This window comes from Cuculus canorus, chromosome 4 (genome assembly GCF_017976375.1).
Source record: "Cuculus canorus isolate bCucCan1 chromosome 4, bCucCan1.pri, whole genome shotgun sequence".
NCBI classification, from domain to species: Eukaryota; Metazoa; Chordata; class Aves; order Cuculiformes; family Cuculidae; genus Cuculus; species Cuculus canorus.
In genome coordinates, this window is record NC_071404.1 from 60,831,197 (window position 1) to 60,856,442 (window position 25,246).

The 25,246-nt window shown below is 39.2% G+C and overlaps 1 protein-coding gene across 7 annotated transcripts in view; it reads right to left on the reverse strand.

Moving 5' to 3' along the window:
• PTPN13 (protein tyrosine phosphatase non-receptor type 13) overlaps window positions 1-24,866 on the reverse strand; it is a 113,285-nt gene extending 88,419 nt beyond the window's left edge. For 5 of the 7 annotated variants that reach the window (XM_054065832.1, XM_054065828.1, XM_054065830.1 and 2 more), the window contains exon 1: window positions 439-558. In XM_054065832.1, coding sequence (XP_053921807.1) covers window positions 439-553 — 115 coding nt within the window. In that variant the 5' untranslated portion in view covers window positions 554-558. Of the gene's footprint in view, window positions 1-438; window positions 559-24,718 lie in introns of those variants that run through there. The other 2 variants (XM_054065827.1, XM_054065826.1) reach the window with 2 other exon arrangements.
• Between the last annotated feature and the right edge of the window lie 380 nt (window positions 24,867-25,246).

Consider the following 25,246-nt stretch of genomic DNA (forward strand, 5'->3'; position numbering starts at 1 on the left):
TAGCCCTCTGGTCAAGTTTTCAGTGGCTCCCCTTTGCCTCACTTGACACTAAACCTCTTCAGAGCAGACCAATCATGACTGCACTGTACTGTACCCGTTTCTATGTCCTCTTCAGGAACAAAGTGCTCCAATGGTCTCAGAAAATAGAAAAAAATGATAAGTCTTCATTTCAATGAATTTAAAATAATGCAAAGACTCTGTGGTAGCTTCCTACTAAAGTGAAGTTGTCACCACATGAAACAATGTGCCACAGATCCTGACAGAAACTGAAGTAATAGTGGAAACATCCTTTGGGCTGGGGTGCAGCTAGGCACTTTACCCAAAGATAATCTAGAAGCAAGTTATTATTTGGGTTTAGAGCCTAAGGAGAACAGGGAGGATTACTTATATGACACGTAAACATAACCAAGATGTTTCCAGTTCTTTAAAAACACCTACCTTTTCTGAATAGTTCTTGAAGGCTCTCTGCACTTTGATTCAAAATAGCCCATATTTCCTCTTCTTGTAATGGCCCTCCCCGAACCTCCAAAGCCTCTGCCAGTGACACATGCATGATACCTGGGAAACAAGACAGAGTGATTTAAGAATACATAAGAGTTATTTTCTCCTTTCATATAGCACTCCAGCAGTTTAATAACCCATGTTCAACCTTCAGCTACAAAAATTCTCTTAACATTAATAGAACCCATCAAATATAAACATTACAAAACATTCACCGCGGCAATAAAGAACTCTTGAGCACCTACTACTAAGAAGAAGAAAAACTTGAGTTAAGACAATAATGATATATATTAATATTGTAGGCTACTAAATTAATAAAGTCAACAAGCTGGCATTAGTCCACATGCTATGAGCAACAGTTTGCTCTGTTGAAAAAAAAAGAAAAAGACAAAATGATTAGTAGTTACAGGTTTAGTAATGTAAATCAGCTACTAACATTATTTTGACAGATTTAAGTCAGTAAAGCTGTTAGGAAAGGAAGCCCTTCTTCCAATATATTTTCACAAGGCTGTTTATATTATTTCATGACCAAATAATAAGAAGCGCTGCCTTCAAACATGCAAGCAAGCCAGCTGTGGAAGTGATAGTTATCTCCTTTGTTCAGCTGCTTTATCATTTAAGAAAACAGAAAAAATATCAGTCATGCTCTACATATTACATCCCCAGAAAACAAACAAAGACTTCCTTCTCCAGCTAAAAGAGGTCAGGTTTTAGTATTTTTTCAAAGAGCTAAATCATTTTCACCATATTACAACATGATATTCAGTTGTCCAAAACCAATTTGGAAACCGAAGAATGCATCCCTAAATATTCTGGCAAAAGACAAGGCTTCGTCATTTTGGTAAGCCAAAGAACAAATAAATAATGTATGTGCTTAATTACTTCACCATTCTATGGACAGTAAATGTTCTCAGATTGAGCACTCATGCCAATTAATGTTTCTTACTGAGATGCCGTTGCAGTAGCTTCTCTCTCTGCTTTTCTCCAATATCCAAAGAATAAAAACTTGAGGCAGTGAGCTGCAGTAAGAGCCTAAGGTATATTGTCAGTCATCAGTGATGAGTTCGTAGGTCTCAAAGGCTCCAAACTTGATGGTGGAAAGACAGTTACACAAGCAATGCATACTGTCCCAAGATCAGTAACTGGTATCAACAGCTTCAGATGACGCAATGGTACTGCTAGATGTTCCTTTTCCTCCCTTTTTAATCAACTAGCCGGAGTCTCCTCATTAGCATACTACCCTGACTCAGATGTACACTGACGGATATTAGTCTGACAATTTGCAAGGAGGACAGGCTAACTAGCTATATTTGGTTTCTCAACTGCCTAGGCAGTTTCGAGCTTTCCAGGTTTTATACTTTCAGGCTCATACCCATATAATGGTAATACAAAAGGCTGGATATCCTGCAGTTTCTAGCTGAAAACATGAGGTTTGGAGATACTTGCTGAACTATCATCCAGAGCCTTTTCAACTAGAATTCTATACTATGCTATTGAAAATTTACATAATGTTGACTGCATTTCATCACAGACAGCTTACTTTTCTTTACCTCAAAGCTTGCCAGTTTTTAGCATTCAATTATTCTGCACATTTACTAAGCCAGATATATTTTCAACAATAGTGTCCAAAAGTCATAATCAAAAGACAGTGGAAGGGAAAACAGATCCAGAAAAGATGAATTCTGAACTCCCTAAGAGAAAAATGAATACACCGCTCAAAATGGAAAGCTAGGGACCAATACAGACTTGCAATAAATGAACGGAAAGCCAGAGATAAATGTGGTTCTACTCAGTATGAGATTCGCATACACCTGGCACAGTGCATCTAGTTTATTATCTGTATCAGGAATTTTGTGATTTCGTGGCACTGTCTCAAATTTCAGTATGTGCATCTAGAATCAAACTGGATAACGAAGATTAAAAGATATTGTTTTAATCTAGGGACTAAAAATGTATGATACGCAAATGAAAAAATTGTTCCAAATATTCCAAAGGAAGTACGTTGAGCGAACACCACCAACAAAAATGCCTCTCTCCAAATCCTTCTCTGATACCTCCTTTTCCCTATCCTGCAAAATCCTGATTTCTTTTAGCTGTGATTAAATAACAGTGCAGATTGTTCTGTAGCAGATATAAGCTGATTCCCTATTTAACATCACTACAGGGACCATAAGCATGTCTGCTCAAACTCCTAAACATGTTACATTCACAGCAAAAGAATCCTACAAGAAAAGATTTCTTGATCACAGTAAGAAGTGTATGAACCCAGCCACACAGGTCCCTCAGCTGTAGCAGTGTAGGCAACAAGAACTGCTTGCATATTACATCCAGTAGCAGCTTGACAAATAAAACCAAACATCACAACATACTAGACCCCAAAAATTTCAAAGTAGAATAAAACAAAACATCAGTTACTACAAATACAGCCACACACAAAATGGCAGGAATTGGGATTTGAGTGGTACTGTCATTGAAGTGTATCTGTTTCAGCAATATTTTGGTTAACTTTGTTTTGGTAACTTTTCCTGTAACTCTTCTTCCTCAAAACTATGTTACATATGCCTTTCTGTAACAGCAAAGAGCAGCCCAACATTCTAAAGACTAAAGAAGCTTCCACAAAATGGTTCTGTCACTGAGGAACTGGCTGAAGCAAACTGAGGTGGAATGTTTGTGGTCAAATGTGTGGCCAGTGTTCTGCAACCCTATAGCCAACCTCTTAGCAGCTAGGCACCATTAACTTTACACAATGAAGCTGACAGTAAAAGGGCCTGGCTCAAAACGTACTTCTTCCCCACTAGTTTGTCTGCAACAGATGTTTTTCACAAGAAGAAAGAAGGAATAATAAAGTTTGCACAATTCTTCTGAATTTGCTGTCTCCTAAGATCCTGGGAGCCTTCAATACCATCCCTCTGTGAACTGAGAAGCTTAAATGAAAAATGTGTTCAATACATGCAAAAGCTTTTGGGTTTGTGCAATGAACATTTTGATAAACAGCAAATAATGACAGCATCAAGTCACTTATATAAGAGAAAATTATATAGAGCTTTTATAGTATACAGTAGCAAGTTTGCTTATCTTCATACCTTAACCCTCTAATTGCAGTTAGATCTGTGGCTGCATGGTTGTATAACATTCATTTTCTAATTACAATTAATCACCACTTAAACTGTATTTAAACTCTTGTGGATAAGAACTCAGAGAAAGGAAGCTGGGTGATAGCAACAGGGGACAATGGGCTAAGAACAGTAATCTCTTAAAATGCAGGAAAGAGAAGACAGGGTAAATATCACAGAATAATACAATAGTTGGGTTGGGACCTCAAAGACCATCTAGTTCCAACCCTCCTAGGTGAGGTTACTCATAGCCAAGCTGAATAATCTCCATCAGGGGTAAATTTTTAGCTGATTTCAATTGAGCAAAGAAGGGCTAATCCAAAGAGAGAGGGTGAGGGGATTTTAAGAAAGTTTAACAGTATTGGCCTGAAATGACAGAACACAAAACTCTAAGAAAAATGAAGACTTCTTTTTTATTAATGGTACAAACTAGTCTGCTTCAAACTTCCAAAGATGGTCCTGGCAGTTGTTGTGTCTTTTAGGGTATCAAGTTGACCAGCAAAGAAATCTAGATGCACCAGCAGAGTTCTCAAAGGACTATTAGTTAGGTTCCTGTCAGTCCACTTTACTGCAATGAGTCTTTTCCCTGTGACTTCTTCACTTAACGTAAGCAAGATTTTTGTGCTGGCATCCTGTGCCCCATTCCTTTCACTCTAATAAAAATGAACAGATCAATAAGAATGAACATTGAATGGTGCACATTCTACTGACAAGCTAACTTCCTTTTTTCCTTGGGACAGCACTATGGTGGCACCTTAACATGAAGGCAAACTGACACTTAGCTGGAGATGGGATCAGGAGGATCCTGTTTCTGCACCTTGCTTCACAAGTGAGAAGTCCAGGTGCAGGGCAAAAGGCTAGCTGGTATGAACTCAACATGAACTGTGAAGGTGTGAATTGCCCATACATCCACACAAGATCACAGCCACACAACATCCAAAAAGAGACATTCACACAGCAGAGAGCACAATACAGTAAGAAGACAGTGGACAAATTAAAATAGTTAACACTGGAGAAGCATAGACATGAACATTACATTTGGGTTGCTTGCTTTGGGACAGAATTTACTCCTAGACCATAAAGGAGTACACTTTCCACAGGAAAGGAGTTGTATCCTGTGGAGGCAGCACTTTTTGCTCCAGGTCAAGAGAGTAAATTCAGGTGTAAATCATTTATATCAACAAGCCCTGATTGCAATTTCTCACCCTCCACGCCATTCAGCCCTAAGCCATACAAGCAGCACAGTTCCAAGAAAGAATGCTGCTCAAGCCAAAGGCCTCTCCGGTATCTCAAACGCCTCCTTTAAAAAGCCTGTTTACCTCAGGAGGACCAAGCGTCAGCTCCTCCCTCTAAGGCTGATAGTATATACACTCCTGGATGAGTGAGACGGATAGTTCTATCTCTTCCCAAGCTCAGTAACCTCCTTGCCCCAACTCTCTACGGTCCCAGCAACCTGTGTTAAAAGCATACCACCTTTGGGATATCCAGACAGTGCCAATGTGGCATAAAAGGTAGCCTGACACTTCCTCAGTCCAAGGCAAGACGGAAAGCAGAACAGAAGTTGTGCTTCAAAATCACTGTTTGCAAGGTATATACTTATTTTTTCCCCTACATCTCCCAAAGTTTTCAAAAGATCCAGCTTCTTAAATTACAGAAACAGCACTGAAGTTACATGCCCAAAATTCTGATTTCCCCAATCACTAATTTTTTTCCTTATGCATTTTAAATTTAAAATTGAAGGTCTCCAATAGCAACCAAGAATTTGGAAAATTTTAATTGCTTACTCTTTCCTGATTTTATTGAACTCTTGCCAGATGTAATATTAAGGAAGCTAGTGCTGAAACTGTTTAGTAAAGACTACATATAATAACAGTAATATTGTGAAAAACTTTCTAAAAACAGACTGAAAGTCAAAAGGATAAATTGCTTCAACTTAATTGTTGGTTGACAACTTTGTTTTGGTTATAGTAACACATATCCCTTGCTTTTTTCCCCATTTTCTGCATCAGCATTTTTCCCCATTTTATAACTACAGAACCAAGCTCCAAGTCAAGAGCCACATTTAACAACATCAACTAAGATGCCTGCAGTAACTCATAGTTATTTGATACCACATCAGAATACTCTGCCAAGAAACATGGAGAGCAGCTGCTCAAGCCACACACTGTATATTTTTTTAGGTGTGCTAGAAGCAGTGAAAAAAATCTAGAATACAGACAGATTGCTATAGTTTCTAGATAATCACATAAAATACTGTTGTGTTTGGTTTTATCCTTTGACAAAATTTTAAACAGAGAAGAGATAGCAAGAAGGCTATATATACATCCAAAATATTTTTTGTGGTGAAGAAAACCACCTTATTTCTCCCACATAAAACACTGCTAGCTGACTATCTGCCCCTCTTCTCCTACTGCCCCTTTGCTCCACAGGTATACTTAGGCAAAACACGGTAATTTCAAAGGAGCACTTTTAGCAGATAAGCAAACAGCCCTTTCTCAGCCTCTCCTCAGCAGACACAAATGCCTGAAAGCAGCACGTTTAATAAGACTGTTCTGTCCAAAAGAACTTCTTAAAATTCACCATTCTAAAGCCATGATTAGCTGCCTTCTGATCCTTTTATTAAACACTCACTGAGTATGAAGTGCTTTCTAAAAGCATTCGATATGCACAAATCCCAGTGAAACCCAACTGGAACAGAACAGTTTTGAAAGTCTAGCATCTCCCATTTCAGAACCTAAGCATCTGTAGTCATAACCATGCCCTGTAACTTCAGAATGCTTGCATCCATCCTATTTATTTACATTGAACCTCAACTTACACCCCTGGAAAAGACCTGGAATACATCTATCAATTAGTTTATCCCAAATAATACCGTGGTTGAAACTGCTAAAGAGCCCTAGAGCCAAGTTAAGAGAGCTTGTGCTTCAGTAGTCTTTGAAACATTTTCAAATACACACATACTTAGATGTGTGTACATAAAATGTGGTTTCCTATAACTGCAGGTTCAATTTGCATAGACTGTCCACAAAACAAAGCATTATTTGCAAATATGCAAGTCAAGCATGCAGTCAAGGTAAATACAGAAGGTAATCAAGTCAACTGTATTTAGAGATCTTTTTTTTTTTTCAGAATCCTGCTCTCAAGTTACTTACTGCACATTATTCTCATTTATTGTCTTGAAGGATAAGGCCCTTGTGCCATGACCACTTTTTCTTAAGTTTCTGTGAACAAACACACTTCGGCGGTGCTTTTCAATCCATTAGCTACCTGATAATAACATAATACAATCTTAGTACAAACATTATTCCTCCCTCCTTCATTCTGGAGAGGTCAGCAGAGATTATCATTACCACCCAAAAACTTCCTCCCCTAGTTCTGGAAGAGATTAGCTTCTTCCACTCACATTTTTCCTCCCACATTCTCCTCATTTTCTCTCATGTGGGCAGACAGGATGAAGTGTCATCAACAGTCCCAAGCTCCTGGGCTAATCCTTAAACTACATCAAAAAAATGTCTTTGAAATTGCGTCTTGTCTTCAAACTGATAGCTTGCTGCTTGAGTTCAAATCCCCTAAGTAAAGGAACCGAAACTAGCTCAAATTTGTGATAAAACATGAAGAATGTGAGGACACTCCAGGAAATATAGGGCACTGTTGGCCTTTTATTTGAACATACAGTGATGTTCTCATATTCATTGTAACAGATCAGATGTTAGCATTTCTCATTCCAAAGCCTTAAATCAGTCTTACATTCCCATGTCTGAAAGACAGAAGAATGTGCCATATTGAGAACTTTGGCTCACACCTCCAGCAAGCTGCTTTTCTTTTACTTGAGAAACACTTGCTTTCTTTCCTGGAAGATGGAAAGAAATGAGCTTTTTGGCATTGGACTGAACTTGCAATGGAAGACAAGCAAGGGTTATTGCTGACTCCCTCCCTTGCTTTTCTGTCTCTCTATCATCAGAACCAGATAAACTTGTTTATCTGAAACTTTGTGTAAGGCAAACTAGTAAATCCAGTCCAAAATGAATATAATAATCATGAAAGTCATGTTTTCTAGGCAACTGTAGAATGTTTTTTCATACATCTGGGTAGCTGATGTTTCACATCTGATATTAAAATTGTATTCAGAAGAGTATATAATTATCACTACAAAGTGAGCTTAATCCACATAAATCAAGGCATGACTCTTCTATCCCTCTCAGTTTAATTGTAAGATCCTTGGGTAACTCCCTCATACTGCTCCACCTTAGAGAGGCACGTCTCCTTGGTGCATTTCTCATACTTGCAACTTCCATTTTAATTGCTAAGTAGGAGTAGAGAATCTGTGACTAAGACAAGCTTTATAAATGCAAAAGCGCAGATTTTAGGAATGCAAAACAGCTTAGCAATAGTAACACCTTTCAAATAGCTGATCAACCCATAACACACTTACTCACATGTGACAAATTAAACTCTTCTACTGACATGAAATAATCACAAGCAAAACACATCTTGCTATTGACAACATAACTTTATGATGTAGTGATGTACTGTCTATCATGTCACTTCACTTACTTACTACAGACAAATTCTTGATAGTGCAGCAGTCTTGACAAAGACGCCTACCTTGGCATCCTTCCATACTGCTTTTTTTACACTGGGGTTCACAACTATTGCTAGGTCTACGCGGTTGACATTGTTGCCAGAGCAAGGACAGTTTAGGGAGAAAGAAAGAATGGCAGCTCCACTAGAGTCCAGCAGTTATCCCATTGTTGCATGCAAGAGCTACACATTCCTCACATACCATGAAAAGGTCATGACTGAAGTCTGTCCTAATTCACTTGTGGCTCTTAGCACAGCAGAACAGGGAATGAAATTTATTGTCAGAAGAGCAGAAATAGTAGCATGCACATGATTTAAATATCACAGAGTCACTAAAAAGCATTATTCTAACTCAATAAATACTACTTTCCATGACTTGTGGCATTTTAAAGGTATCTACAAGTAAGACAATGAGGCTCTGACAGGCAAGTCAATTAAGTAGTAACAATTGTACAGAGTAACTGCTGTTTTCATATCACTACAAAGGTGATTTTATAATCAGTCCCCAATTTTTGAGAATAACAATCAAATATTTAACACTAAGATATAAACTGACGCAGACTAGAAATTCTGTGACTCTACAAGTAAACTTCACTGATTTAACAGGTACAAATTAAGTCAGTGTTGCTTAACAGATTACTTCCCATGGATAAACTTACTCTAGAGTGAGTTTTAAAAGTGTAGCTCAAGTCATCTCCTGTGGTAAGGTAATTAAGTGATAAGAATTCTACTACATTAGATAAATCCCCTAGTACTGAAGGGTTCAAATTCTGTTAGCTATTAATCCTTTTAGTCCCAGAAACAGAGAACAGTATCTTGCTTTATAAGTGTCTCTTCTCAGTATGACAGCCTCTTGCAGCAAATAATAGCCAGCGTAAATGAAGGCAGCACAACTGGATCAGCAAGGAACTAAGCACAATATGCCAAGAGAGCAAAGGTCCTCAACCTTCTTGGATGTGGCATTAGGAAGAGAAAGTCAACTTCAGAAAACTTTCAGGAGGGTTTTTTTCTTTTGTTTGTTTGGTTTTATTTTAACTCAGAAAATTGCTGATTTTCAGATCAGTGAGGCAGCACCATGATGTTAATGTGCTAAAATGTGGGTAAAAATAATTTTTAACACCCACCAACCTTATTAATCAAGAAGAGTGTTAGGATTGTAGTATACTTATAAATCACTGTCAAAGTCAACATGCCCTTAACAAGTATAAAGACTGTCCTCACCATATATCATTTCAAACCCAGATTTTAATCTTATATATTCACTTCCAATCCTTCAACAAATGGCTTTTGCTGTTGTTAGGGTGGGTGAACTGTGGGGTTCGCTTTGGCTTCTTAGATGACTTCTCCCTGTAGGGGAAGGGTGGATGTAAGAAAAAAAAAAAATCTTTGTCAGCCTCATGTGTCTGACAACCAGACAGGTTGGAAAAAGAAGTTTGCAGAAGAGATACTTTACTATGGCACTGAAATAGTTTCTCCACAGTTGAAACAATCTGATGTAGGGTACTCATGTGCTGAATGTACTGATTTCAAAAACAATTCTGTTGTGTTTTCAGATTGAAAGCAGCACCCTTACATACTCACTACAAAAATGTGGCCTGCTAGCAGGGAGCATAACTAGCGTACTCAACCACAACAAACTTCTAGTATCCAGAGGACAGTTCAAATTAACAGTTATTTCATATGTCCTGCCTGGGAAGGAAACAATATCCGACAACTAAAACTAACCTGGCCAAGTAAGAAAACAAGTTTGAAAAGTATATCTGCATCTGATTCCTCCAATACTACTTTATCTTAGGCGTACACAGGTAAAGAAGTTTCACCACTAAAACACAAGGATTTTTTGTTTAAGTACACACTTAGCTCAAACACCCACATGGATCACCTTACCTACCACTATTTCTACTAAACTATATTTGTATTTTTTTGCTATGAAAATGAAACAAACAAACAAATAAACAATTTAGAAGTTACCACCTAGCAACTGCTCTCTTCAGCTAATTAATTACTACAAATAGTTCAATGGCTTGTTTACCCAATGCCCTAAGTCAATTTACAACCTCACTCACGTTTTTCCTGGGTATGACTCTTGGCGAAAACAGCTGATGAGTCCCAACAATTACTGACGAACATCGACCATCCCCATAATAATGCTTTCCTCAGCCACGACCCTGAATGATGTTCTGGCTCCTAGTAACTGTCAGGAAAATCTCTGAAGCAGCCTCACAGCCAGGGGAAGAAGCTGCCACATTCTCAAGCCTCAGGATGCCTGAGAGAGCTATCCATTTGAAGGGTCTATCTTGCACCATTTCTTCAGTCTTTGATGCTCAAGACAGCAATATTCCCAACTCCTGGGAAATTTACATTTCTTTAAATGACTGCACACGCTCCACAACACTGGCAACACCACAGAATCCCAGGACTTGCTGCAGAAAAAAAAAATATAATAGTGTTGTGCTGCCTGCCCAGACAAGGGAGATACAGCATAAGGAACAGAACATTATGAAGTCTGCAGATAGATGACACCATGGATATCTTATCTGTGAGTTTACCTGTCTGGGAGTAAAGCTATTACTCACACAAGTGATGACTAATCCTTATTGTGAAAGTCTGAATTTCTACCCTGAAAAACAGACAAGACAGAACATAGGCCTGCAATTCAGCTGTCAAGAACTTTATACACAAGAGCAGCTGCATCTTTAGGACTAAGGCATAAGTTGAGAGATTCTTGCTCTACTTAGCTGAAAGCTGAAGCTAATTCCAGCAGAGTAGCAAACCTCAAGTCTTATTCAAAGAGCAGAGCATTCTCTTCACTTTTCCGTAGCAGGAAAAAAAAAAGAGTAATTTTGCTTTCTGAGTGCCTTCCTTAACTCAAGACATAGTAGTACAAGGCATGAGATTTATAATTTTTATATGCCAAGAAATACAATTAAAAAGGTCTATAATATATTGTCCTTCTGTTAGGTGTGAAATTCTGTACAAAGATTTATGCTAAAGAAATTTTAAGCAGGGGGAATCTGTGACTAACTTTAGAAAGCAACTTCATACATTTCCAAGCGAGAAACAACTTCAAACAAACAAACTACATCTTCAAAACATAGACATCTGACAATACTCCATTCTCATACTGAGGCCCAATCAGGAAACATCTACACTCTGAGGGATCAGCAGAGATGCGAAGAGGCAGCTGGCTGGATTTGTCTTGTCCATGGAACAACTGTTCCTATGTACAGCAATTAGAAAGACAACAAATGATAAGCTGCTGCCTCAAATGATAAGCTGCTGCCTTCATTCTCCTCAAATGAAGGCAGACCAATTCTAAGGAAACGAGAAGCACTGGCAAGTATGATTACATACCTGGCTCTCTGAACTTTTCCTCAGGAAGTTCATCCTTCAGGAAGGATGTACTTTTCATAGTGCACTCCCATATAAGAAAGAGTTTGTGTGTCCCCACACATACATATGTGCATGTACATATACATGTATTACGTCACCCTCTATCTATACAAAATATTTATGTGCATTTGTCTGCATGTGTATACTTCATACGCACAAAAAAAAAATCACTTTTGTTTTAATTTTCTGTTGCAAAAGAGGAGAAAAACCCAGAAGGACAGGGTTTTGAAGGAGCAGTCACAGTAATCTATTTTAAGACATCACCATCAGCTACCTGAAAGCCTTGTTAGAGGGTCCCTGAAGCCTATTAAAGATTTTGGTCAAGGCAGATTTATTCTGTAAGCATTTGTAAAAACAGGTTTGATACCAGCAGATGGGCTGCAAATGTAGTAAGGTATATCCATCTGTCCAGAAACCAGGTCTTTATTCTACATGCATGGGACTGCAATTATAGCACTAATAAGTCTTAAAGGGCAGGACCATTTCTTGGGAAGCATTTCAGCGGCATTCATCATCTGTTATACCTTTCCTTATAGGAGACTTCACAGCAAGTTCTTCTCTCCACGAATGACTACCTTTCCAGAGAAAAAGTCATCTATTTAACCAGTACTTCTTGAAAGCACTTAGCTGCTATTCAAGCGATAAGAAAGATATTCCACCTTCCTGAACTAATGCTGAACTGTGAAGGAGAGTGCTGGAAATTCATTAACGTTGTCTTTGAACAGGATACACCTCTTTTTCACCCAGTAACTGTCAATGTAATGTAATTTAAGTAAGCTATCAATAAAGTTCTGAAACAAAGTATATTAAACAGTATTTGGCAAAACCAGTAACAAAAAAAAATCCCAAATAACTGAATAAGATAGAATATAACTGAGCTCCAAGTTACACGCACAGAGTGCAAACATGGACTAACACCTTGTCCCAAGCACAGAATTGGTGACACCGGAGGTGATAATTTGTCCTCCCATATTGCAGATCCCTTCTTTCTGCACTTCCTTCCACACTCATGCATAACAGAAATTAATTTAAGACTAAAGTAGTACATATTCTCTGCCAACCAGTAACCAATTTGCAGGGCACATAAAAATGTAAGAGAGTAGAACACAGGCAGCATATACTTTCATAGGTCAAACTGACCCATTGCCCAGAAAACAGAAGACAAGCTTGTAAAGGATATTATTCCCTACTGGTTCATTATAGGATTTCCCAAAATTCTCAATCATCTGCTGTTGATGTTCCCATATATGATGTTCTAGCATTTCTCAAGCTCTCAGGTTATGTAGGTGCTCTCTTAAATCTATCATTAGCAGAGTTTCTAAGCACATGACTCACCACCATCTTGTAGGTACTGAATAAATACTTTTTCAAAGGCAGACTTTCTTTACCCAACCATCCATAGCTGATCCACTTCCTGCAACCAGTAACACATATTAAGATTTACCTGCTGTTTGCCCATCTGCTCCCAACTGTGTGGAAGTGGTATGACCAAGTACTCAGAACAGTACAGTCCATGTGACAACCAATCAATGTGGCAGCACGTCTAGAGACATCAATCAGCTGAAAGGTTCCGCACAAAACATGAAGGTTTTTTTGGTCACAGATGCTTGCTTTTCAAATGAACTCTTCAAGAAGGCCAAAATCTTTCCCGAGCAGCTTATACTGTCTAGTTTAAATCCTGCAATTAGGAGATTTTAGCTCCAGATTAATTAGTAGACAAAGCCACTTGAAGACTTGGAATGCCTATGGTTAGGAAATCATGATCTTGCTCCAAAACACGAGCTGACACAGCACACATGGCTTTGTACCAAAATTATACAAGTTAATTGGAACCTGAACAGTTAGAGTCCTTCAGCTTCTCGCTCTGTTCACCGCACTCCAGAAAAATATATAATTATATACAGCATGATTCAGTATGCTGTTTACAACTTAACAATTGTTAAATTGACTATACTGCCCCTTGAACAACTTTCTAACACACACACAATGGATGATTTACCTTAAATTCAGAGGCTATGCATAATTTAGTCAGTCCTACAGCCAGGATATTCTCCATGTCTTAACTGCCCACAAAGATGACATGATTATTAGTCCTTTTCCTTTCACATACAAAAACATGACATTTCTCTTTCAAAGATGTTCATCTACCTGTTACTGCTGCCCAGCTTCAAATTTTTACCAGGCTTTTGGTTTCTGAGCCAAGAAAGTGAATGGGATTCAAAGTGTGAAAAGGACCCTCACCACAAAAAAACCAAACTTCAGTATAATTTGATAGCAATGCTAAAAATCTGCAAGGGTGATTGATAGAACTCTTAACTAGGTCTTTCACACAAAATAGACTGCCTGATCTATAGCAAAGGCACAGAGATAGTCCATGATATAACAGATTCAATTTAGCTTCACACACTAAAACAGACAAAAAATCCATCTGATCATTATCTGCACTCCATAATACTTTCGCAAAGATTACCAGAGTGAGTAAGCTACAGAAGATGGCATTGCCAAAAAAACAGAAAAACAAGACAGTAGCACCTCCTCCTATGACACAACACCAGGCCCACTGCCACCAAAAAAAGAGTGTTCGGGGAAATTTTGCTTTGTCTGGATCTTAAATACATTCATAGTAGAAGAGTTACAGGACGAAGAGCCATGTTACACCCCTGGCTGCATAAAAACAAGGACAAACTAGCAGAAACTTCTCCTCTACAGGCCTAGAAACTATGAGATGAAAGTGAATCAGAGCATCATTTTTCTTTCCTTTTAAGAACATTCCTATGAACAATACTGTAGAGCTAGTCAGATTGAGGCCATAGCAGATAATGCCCACATACAAATTATATTTGCTGTATGGGAATGGAACCAAGCAGAAGGTCATATTAATGATACAGCTGGAAGACATGGAGTTAGACCAGTTATAGAATGCATTAAATTCTGCTAACTTCTCAATTTGATATTTCCATGTACAGCAGCTTAATCCCATACATCTTATTTCATGGAGACCCAAGAAAACACTAATCAGAACCATCTAAAATACAGAGAAACACCACACTGACACAAAGTCTTCATCACTCTAAAACCTAAGAGCTCAAGTCTTACATAATATGGTCTGTATACAACATACCAACTTTCATCTTGCCATGCATCGCTAGAATTTTTACAAGCCTTCTTCCAGTCCTGAATGCAGGCAGCATTTCAATTTTAGTCTTTCAAACACAGAAAAAAAAGTATGTTATAAAAAATATTATTTGCAATTTCTGTACATAAATGGCATAAACTTAAATAGAAAATGCTGCTTTTGGAAAAAAAAAAATCAAAATTCTGTGTGAAAAAAAAGAAGGGCTAAAGCACTTCAGCTCCTATTTTCATCTTTCATTGCTAAATAAACACTATGAAAAAGAATTGAAAGAGATTATACAGTGATACAGCACACAGAAAAGTCATCAATGTAAGGCTTCAATAAAGCACTTTGGAAGTGGTCTGAAACAGCTTTCAAAACTTTAGAATGTTTTAGCAATAGTTTCATAACATTTTCATTTTTTGATATACATTACCTTGCTACCAAGCATTCCCTATAAACGCTGCTTACAGAATACTGAATTAGAATGATAATTGTTCAAAATAGTCCAGTTGCACTGGTTTACTTCTAGCTGCATAGCTCACTTATCTGAGAAAGAGTAGTTCCAGATTATCAGTGAGAAGCCTCAGGGCTTCAGCACTTACAGAACATTCAATTTGATATTAATGACAGGAGGCAAGGAGAAAAAAAAAAAAAAAAAAAAAAAAAAAAAAAAAAAAAAGAGCGAAGGAACAAAGTTTTACAACCTTGAGATTTACACCTCAAACACAGCAGACTGTAATATTTTCTCATCCGTACTGGGAGGAATAACCCATAGATTCCTCAGCACAGAAGCCTGAATCAAGACTTCATCAGACAGCAGAGAATTAAAAAAAGAAAGCATGGTTGCACAAAAGCATACTCATACTTTTTTAGCTAAGGAAGAAATACCCAACTTACAGACAAAATTAACGGCGTCACATAAGAAAAATAAATTTAAAAAATCATTATAGACAGAAAGTCTTGCTGGCAAACCTAAGGCATCCCATGGACCATATCAATGACAGAAGAAAAACACTTTTTCCTCAAATAATTGTTTGGAGTATTTTTATGATTTGGTTTACTCTACTGGTCATTTTTCATCCACTTACCTAGAAGCTGAATATTGCCCTGTCATGTGGGGGAAAACACATGCATAAAACTATCCAGAGGCTGCATTTTAAAAGGCATAGATTTACAGATTAAACTTTGAATTTCTACAAAAAAAAAGAAGACAGCAGGTGCTAACCTAACTTTTGCCTTTTACCATGCTGATGAGTGATCTCTCCAATTTTTTAGTGATCTTCTTCCACGATAATTAGACTTCCGTAAAGGTGGCCGTAAAACTTTGCCCTTTATTTTACACCAACAGTTTACAAACAGTCAATGAAAAAAACCCAGTTTCTCCAACTGACAGATGTGGAACAAAGGAAGAAAGAAACCCAAACTTTCCCCACTCAGAAGCCACACACAATTTACAGTTACTCTATATCAAAGACTCTGCTGGTCATTAATTATAACTTTTGTCACACAAAAAAATGAGTTCCACAGATTCTTTGGAAACAGTTTAAAGACAGTATACCTAAGGGTTCTGAAACTACACAGAAAGCAGTTGCTCTTATTAGATGCATATTACTTCTTGGCATAACAGTTGCGTTTAGTTGTTTGGTTTTGCCTGAAAGATCATTATAAGCCTTGAAATGAATGTTGTCTATATAAAAAGTCATTTTATATAGAAATTGTTAAAGTCTAGACAGGCAATAGTTTCTCTTCCATTTCTCCAAAAGTACTGAAGAGGGAAGCAGAACATCTTTTGCATTAACAGCAGACTTCCCAAACAGCAGGTCATATTAAAGTGAAAAGCCAAATTCTGTGATCTTCAGTTCTTTAATATTCTCAAAGCAAAGGTAATGGGCGAGCTAGAATCAGTGAGAATTAATGCATATATCAAAGAGTTTAGTTTATGTCAAGCACAAAAATATTTTCTGTATTACTGCAAACTACATTCTGCACTGTGCAAGCACCAGCAAAATTTCCACATACCACTTTAAATTCGATTTACTGATTCTGTTCTGCTCTTTAACACTCAGTACTGAAAGACACAAATTTCATCAGTGTCTGACAATATTATAAGATTAAAGGGTTTGCACTCAAAAATCTTTTGACTATCCTATGCTTACATCAACATGCAAGGCCAAAAAGCGCACACAGTTCTCAAGTAACATGTTTCTCATCTGTAAAAGAAATCAAACTATTTATATCTCCGTAAGTTGTTTTTTGTTGTGATACCATTTAAAATGTGATACCATTTAAACGCTCCCCTCCCAGCCATAGCGCCACGGCGGCTGTTGCGCGGTGTGCGGCTGGCAGCGTGGTCATCACTACCTTGCAGCTCTCTGAGGAGCACCAGCTCCAAGACAGGAGGAAGACCTGAACCTGCTAAGCAGGCACTTCAGAAACCGGTTACCACTAGGTCGACTTGATGAACCAGAGGAGTCCAGTATAGCAAGGGAACCCCTGGAAAAAAATCCCTGATGGAATCAATCCTGCTACAAAGAGAGGGGTGGACCCAAAGGCCCTGAACCTACACATTTTGGAGACTGGGAGAGAAAAGGATGTTGCATAGATTTTTTATATATAAACGTGCCTGTATTGCTAATAAAATATTCCTGGTTGTTGAAAAACGTGATGTACAGAAAAATCTCACCTGGATTTGCTGTGAAGCTTCTTGTTTCTGTCATGCTTGTGATGAATTTTTTGAGAGGTACCACATAAAAAAACCCATGATACTGCATCTCAGATTTTGGAACTCTTATTTGCTCAATGTACACATGATCTTTACTGCTATTTACGCCACGCAAGAATAAATGCACAGGTAGTGATACAAATTCTTAGTTGGGATCTTACTGAGATGTATAAGGGTTTGGATCTCTTCATTTAAACCTTTATGTAGTGTCTTAAAAGTGCTGAAAGAGCTCTGCATGCATGACTGCATGAAAATCACCATTTTTTTCTTATATAATGTATTTCATTATCTCATCTAGTACTATATTTTCAGTTTCTTCTTTAACAACAACTAATACTGCAACCAAAACTTTGTGATACCACCGATGTATTCCTGTCTTTTTGTCCTCTCTTCCTGAGCAACTACTTACTCTAGAAGTGTATGCACGACAATTAACTCCCTTGATTACCTGACTATCTACCACTTAATCCCTCCTTAAGGGGCCTGAAGAAAAGGATTCCATGACAGAAAGAATGACAAAAAGAACTGCAGCTTGAACCAGATACTTCAATGTCCTGTTTACATTTCTCCAGCTGGATGGAAACTTCTCATACCTTTCAAGTATAGCCATGACAACTGTTGATACCACTAATGCAGAGCACTCACCTAAATGCAACCAACAGGGTGCTGTAATACAGACTTTCAAAGACAGTATGGCAGTTCCCAGTGTTCGGATTCCTTTGATTACTGTGGTTCTTCTCTAAACAGCAAGCCAGCTAATGTGGACACTCATGAGCTTCAAAGGCAGATCAGAGAAGATTTCTTATTAAGCTCTTTTTGAAAAAAGGTTAAAGGAGTCGTCAGTTTGGAGAAGCTTCCTATTTCTTTGGTATTCAGAAGCCTAAACAATGTTCAATTAAAAAAGTACTATACTGGAGCAGACCACCATTGCCGTTCCCTCGCAATCACCGGTTTCTTGAGTTCTGAGCTAAAGATTAGAGATGCACAGTCAGATCTAGGAGTCTAATGGTCTCTGTTGTTTTAACTTCTTTCACTCCCTTCTGAATACACACACTCCACGTGACATTTTGCTCCAGTAACACAGTTGTAACTAAGCACTCCAACAAAGAGTACTTTCTATTGTTTGCTGAGAAGACAGTTAGGCTATCTTCTCAAATTTCACTAGAGTAGAACATGCCATGGGTCTTGGAAGGACCTGGTAATGCCTCACCATCACCTGACTTTTACCAGCCACTCTGCAGCAAATGTTTGTGGCTACCAAATATAACAAAATGTTTTCTTCTGCCAACCTTTGCTGTGTGCACTACCACCACAGTAACTAACAAACCCATGTCATTCAATTAACTACAATGACAGGGCGCACTGAAAAATTAAGCCGTTCTTGGGAATTAGCTCATTTTGCTAAGCATGTACAACAGCATCAGAAGGCAACTCTTTCAGGGAACCTAAGTCTAATGTTTTAGGGTTTTCTCAAAAACTTACTGTGCCTATTTCTTGCAATTATTATTAAACAGATCATTATAGCACACTCAAATTGTAAGAAGAGAAGAAGAATCAGCAAGATTTTTTATAATACTGATATTCTGATGAGCAAACTAGGTAGAGAAAAGATCTATCCAAATCTTTCATAATTTAAACCAGGTATGACTTTCTTAGGAAGCATAACCATTTTTCACAGTAAGTTTCAAACTCCAATTTAGCCCTCTTTTTTAGTCCATTTAATCTTTTAAAATTACAATATATAGAAGCAGTTAGCAGAAGAAGTTAACAGCCCCATCACGAAAGACGGCAACACATTTAACACCAAAAAAGGATGCTTACAAGTTTGAAATTTTGTTAGTTAATATTTCAACAGCAAAATCCTACAGGATCTCTGAAAACCTTGCTGCACAGCAGACATGGCTTTACAAATTAAGTTCCATTACCTTTCCCTGCTGACCCTAAGAAAACCCTGGAACAAAAAGCATCACAGGTGTTGGGGTTTTTTTATGCGCTCCTTGTAGCCACTCATGTCTATAAGAAAACCTGAAAATACAATAGACAATCTACACACGCTATTGACATGCTAAAGAAATTATTATTAAAAAGGGAAAAATCCTCATCCAAAACATAAAATTAATCACTGGGAATCAATTCCACTGAACAAACAGGGAGCTGCAAATGAGAATGTTTATAACCCCTGAGACAACGAGATAAGCCACATTCTGTCTGTACTCAGTAATAACTTAGAAAGCCTTTGCACTCAGTTCCTTATTTTTTTTCTGTAACAGCTTTTGAGGGCCTGATCACTACCTGTGTACAACACTAGCTATTACATAAATAAAAACAAAGACAGACTACAGAATGGACATGAGACTTAGAGAAGCTTATATCAACAAGCATATAGCTATATACTGTAAATGATATTCACATTAACAACTCTTTCTACCTTTCAATGTCGATTCTGAAATAGCACTGAAGTCACAGAATGCAGCAATTTCTAATACACTGGCACAACTATGCAATTGCAATGAACTAGTACAGTTAGTTTTATACAGCACACAACAGTGGTGTTAAAGAGTTCAATATACAAGGACATCATGAAACCTATTAGGAAGACTACTGTCACCCAACTGCTAGAGAGCATTAGCTGCACCTGCATACATATATAAATGTAGTCAAAACAGCTCTTTAGATACTGGATATGAAACACAGGAGATACTTGTATTTCTACTGACTTATCCAGTAAGAGTCTAGCATTCATTATGATTAAAAGCATGTTCCTCCTCCAAAACATGTGGAATTTGTATGATCTAACAGCTTTCTTCCCTTGACTTATTATAGAGCAACAAACAAAATTGGATTTCAGGGAAAGAAAGGTCTTAACAGAAAAGAGACTCAGTTTTGAGTTCTCTTACTTGAGAGAAAGTTAAACAGGAGTGCTTCCTATTAAACTCAGCATCAATTTAAAGCTTCCAGCACAAATATAAATAACCTACAATGGCATCGTCCAAGAAAACTCACCCAAGTAGTCTTTCAGCTCAAGATTTATTTTTTTTTTCCAAATAGAATACATCTCAGATACGTCACTTCTCAGTGACACATCACCTCTCTGCATATGGGCCAAGTACCTACACTACCTATAAATACTCGGTTAGAGAAGATGCCAATATAACATGAAAATAATTTTCAGATTCACTTCTAGAAATTTCTGCAAGCTCTATAGGATGTTCCTTCCCATATCTCTCCCACAGATACAGACAAATGTTCTTTACTAAGACATTTTTCAAGAAACAAAAAAAAAAATCTTTATCCAGAGCTGGGAAAACACCCCAGAAACAAATGTCCTTCCTCTTACAAAGTATAAGTGCACAGAAGTTTAAAGTCTTTTCATCTCAGAACCTGCTTGAAAAAGTGATGTGTTTTCAACAGCACTGGATTAGTTCATGAAAAGGTTTGTGTTCAGTTTCAAGTTTAAATTTTCATCATTTGTAGGTCAGTCAGTTCTCCCCATGCTTTAGTTCTAGCTACAAAATGGGAGATAAAGCTTCCGCCTCTTTTCCAAGTGTCCCATCTCATCTAATTAAATGACAGACTGTTTGAAGCAGGAACAATGAGCTGACACAACACCTAGTCCTAAATCTGACGCTACCCTATAATCTAGAAATCCTTAATAACACAATGTGCTGCAAGACTACAGTATTCCATATAAATATCAGCAATCAAAAATCAGCAGTTTTAATACAAGGTCTCCTTTACTTCTTGGCATATTACTTGCAGACATTTCTGTGGCATATTCAATTTACACATAAAAGATAAACAACGACAGCCGAAACCCTGAGAACAAAGCCTTCTCACCTCTGTTATTCTTCCTACAGAATTTCATAAGCTAAATGGAGCAGATCTCTATCCCAGCAATTGGATTTCAAATTCACAAGAGGTATCATTGTCCCAAGGCAGCCTACTCAATTTATGGCCTTTTATGAAAGCATTTTAATAGATAATGATGCATAAAGAATATGCTTAGTTGCTCACTAGCTATTTAACTGGCACAGGAGAAAGAAAAGCCTGGACAGAATAAAAACGACACCAAAAAGTCGTCTTCTGCCCTTCCCATCTGTAAATGCCGGCTTCCTTCTCTACACTTCAGGAGGAGGTGGGGCTGGGAAACACTTCTTTCATAAGTTCCACCCTTCTTTACAGATGCACAGATTTCATTAATAGTTAACTGGCGACATACAACATTAACTTAATCTGGTATTCATAACTTTCCATCCACACTTGTCCCATGGTAAGCGACAGCTTGGGGCAAGTGCTTACAAATATTTTCTGCACACACTACTCCAAGATTTGCTTTTGAGTCTCTTTGTCTTACTGACTAGCTCATTTTAAAACAGCAAAATTCCAGCCAGTTTTTCTGTAAGTAGACAGAAAAAAAAAGGGTGACTGACAAGTGTGTTGGGCTGCTATCCAACAATCCCTCTCTACTGTCCAAAATGCAGCAGCCAGATTAATACTTCCATGTTCTTTGGTTTAACAGGCTCCTGGCGAAATCGTTTTAAGTTTTACCAATATAATCAATGGACTAAAGGTTCTAGGCTTGCCACATGAGGAAACTGGAAAGCTCTTAAAAAAGAAATCATCTGCCTTAAAGAGCTGATCTACTCTTGTTCCAGTCTTGACAGGTGCTCTGGAATAACCACTAGAGAGACCCTTGAATGTAAGGTTTCTTTAACTATGAAGGACTCGGAACAAGAGGATACCTATATTAACGAGGCCCTCTGGGCCATGTTGTGATGTATTTCAACACACAAAATATTTGAAGCCACTTAAAATACAGCAGTACTCAGAGACTTCAGTGATAAAGAGCTTTGTCCAACTGACTGGCACTTCAACAATAAACTCCATTCAGGAGTCTGCCCAGTCTCATTTTATCTACCTAATTACTTACCTCTCTTGCAGGAATAACAAGCTATTAAGGTTTGCCAATTAAGATTTGAAGGCACTTTGAAGATTTATTGTACTACACAACTGCTAATTATTATTGTTCATACCTGTGTTCAGTTGGAAGAAAAATAGCTATGTGTCAGATAATTTGTTTCCCTTGTAAAAGGGAAAATATTTGCTCAGCTGTGATCTTTAAAAAAAACAAAGGGATAAAAGACTGCATTTTGACTTGCAGTCCTTCAATGTGATATATATTCTATAAGAACCAAGTGGCTGAAAAAATCCCACCATAAAGGAAAAAGCAAAGAAACACAACATCTTCCCATTGGGAAAGGGAAACACAACATTTGTGTCTTAGTAACTTCCCACCTGCAGGAATGCAATCTCCTCCCTTTCCTAGGCTTCTTCAACTACTTCTCTTCGAGACATCCAGAATGACAATACTATGCACAAGTTAATCACAGGCTTAAGATGAACAGTTACAGTGGTTAGTTCACCAGTCATATCACAGGCCACTTTTACTTTGAAAGGCCTACAGAGTTGTACTGCATCCTATTGCCTACATACACTCTCTTATCCAGGTGAAAGTATGCGCAGTGCACTCACTTATCCCTTAACATTTGGCCCACCATTCTGCCACAGATACTTCCTTGTTTCATACATGCTCTTCTGTCTACTCAAGTGTCCTGCTGTCAGTGGCTCTTAGCCTTCAAGTCCACTCAACAACAGTCTCAGCATGAAGACTTTTTTTTAAATAAAGACATTATAACAACAGTATGTGATACAGTCCATGCCCTTTTGCTTCTCGTATATTCAAAAGCGTTTACTTTTACTGCACCTTTAACTTAAAAAAAAATGAACACGCTCTGAATAGAAAAAAAATCAATACAAACACCCTCATCTACAGAAGGTTCAATTTTTTAATTATGAAACGGCAAAAGAAAAAAAACCAGTCCCATTAAAGGAGGAATATATGCTATGTGCTTTTCTAGTCGTCAGGCAGGATGGTTAGGTTAAAAACTTAGACTGTCTCTTGCTGTCATTCTTTTCCTTCCTTAAATTTCTGCTTATATTTAAAAACTGGTTATGGAAAGATGTGCTTGTTGGCAGATAAAGAAAGATACTCCAGATGCAATACATATGACCAAAGTGAGAGCTGATCAGATAGGTACATTTGATAGCGTTAGGAGTGGTAGCAAATTCTGCTGCAATTGCACTACCAAAAGATTCCAAGACTAGATTTCCTCATCAGTATTTCTTGCACAAGAAACAAACAAGTTGTTTTGCTGTTTCTATCTGTTATGCTGGTCGATGCTAACTAACTCTTGCAGAAATGTCTTTAAAACATCCATCTGGTCACACAAGGACAGACTCGCACAGGCAGAGTATCGCTGAGAGGCCTGATGGATAATTTGAATATAGAAAACAGCCCTGCTCTGGAGTCATTAGTATAGGTATTAAATGTCGTCACTTCACTAGCCTGAGCCCAAACAAATGACCTGGGAGTCAAGACACTTAGGAACAGATGTATTCAATGACAGCTTTCCGACATGAGTTTCAGCCTGCAGGAGAAGGTCTGCGTATTCTGACCCAGTTTCACTGTACGTAAAACGTGTTCTCTTCCCACTGAAAAGACTTCAGCATCTGATCACGGTTACTGCTCCAGCTAGTTCCACACGTAAAGACTTTCATATTCCTTTCTCCCAAACTCACACCTTAATAAGATGGCTAGACACAGATTACCCGCAACCACTCTGCATGTCCTACATTTACTTCTGATCCCACCTACAAAACCAAACCGGTTCCCAAATGTTTCCCCACTAACAGGAGGGGTACAGAGCAGCTCCTGGCGGTTCCCTATGAAGTCACTGTCTTTGTTGTTTTAAACATGCAATTTAAAGAGCATGACACAATCGGGAATATGAGAGAGATTATCCTGTGGTCTATGGGGGTGTCGATTGCTACGAGATAAAAAGCCAATGAAACCTACGCTGTTTCTCGTCATCCAACAACAGATTTCGACTCCGAAAACGTCCGTAAGGCCATGAGAACCCCTCTTTTAAGAAGTTCGGAGGGTCGCTTCCTCCGAGTTGCGCGAACCAAACCGAGCCCCTCACTGCCGGCAAACGCGGAGCCGCACGCGTGCGGGGCCGCTCCCGAACGCCCCGTCCGGAGAGAGGGCGGGCGGCGCGGGGGGAGCCAACACCCGCCGGCCGCGCCTCTCTCTCCCTGTGCGCGCGCTCCGCGGCTGCCGCCCTCCGCTGGCACCGCGCGCCCTGCCCGATCGCCTCCGCCGCTCCTCCAGCGCCGAAGGCGACCCCTGCCCCACGCCGCTGGCCGCGCACTTCCCAGGGAGCCGCGAACCTACTGGCCGGTCTACAGACGCCGTTCGCGCACGCAGAGCGACGATGGAGCCGGAGCTTCGCCCTCCCCGGCGTGAGGTTGCGTTCGGCGCCTGCAAGTGAGCGCGGGGACGGAGTCAGAGCGGAGCAGCATCTCCTCCCGAGCCGCTCGCGCGCGATCCCGCAACGCGCGGAGGGGGCGGGAACAGCGCTGCTCCCCGCCCCGCGGCTCCCTCCTCCCTTCCCTCCTCCTCCTCTCTCTGCTCCCTTCCCTCCTCCTCCTCTCTCTCCTCCCTCTTTTCTCCAGGCGCGACCGCAGCTGTCGCCCCCCAGCCCGGCTCCGCCCGCGCCCCCTCCGACCGTGCGTGGAGCTCTGAGGCGCCTCGGGGATGGAGCCCCCTGGGGGGAAGCGCTGCGCTGGGAACGGTGCCCAACTCTTGGCCCCGAAGGCGGGCTGTGGGCGGCTCCTAGTCCCCTGTTACAGGAGACCCGTGTATTGGGCGCAGCCCCCGTCACCCCGCTTCGTTTCCCATCGCCGAGCCCTTGCCGC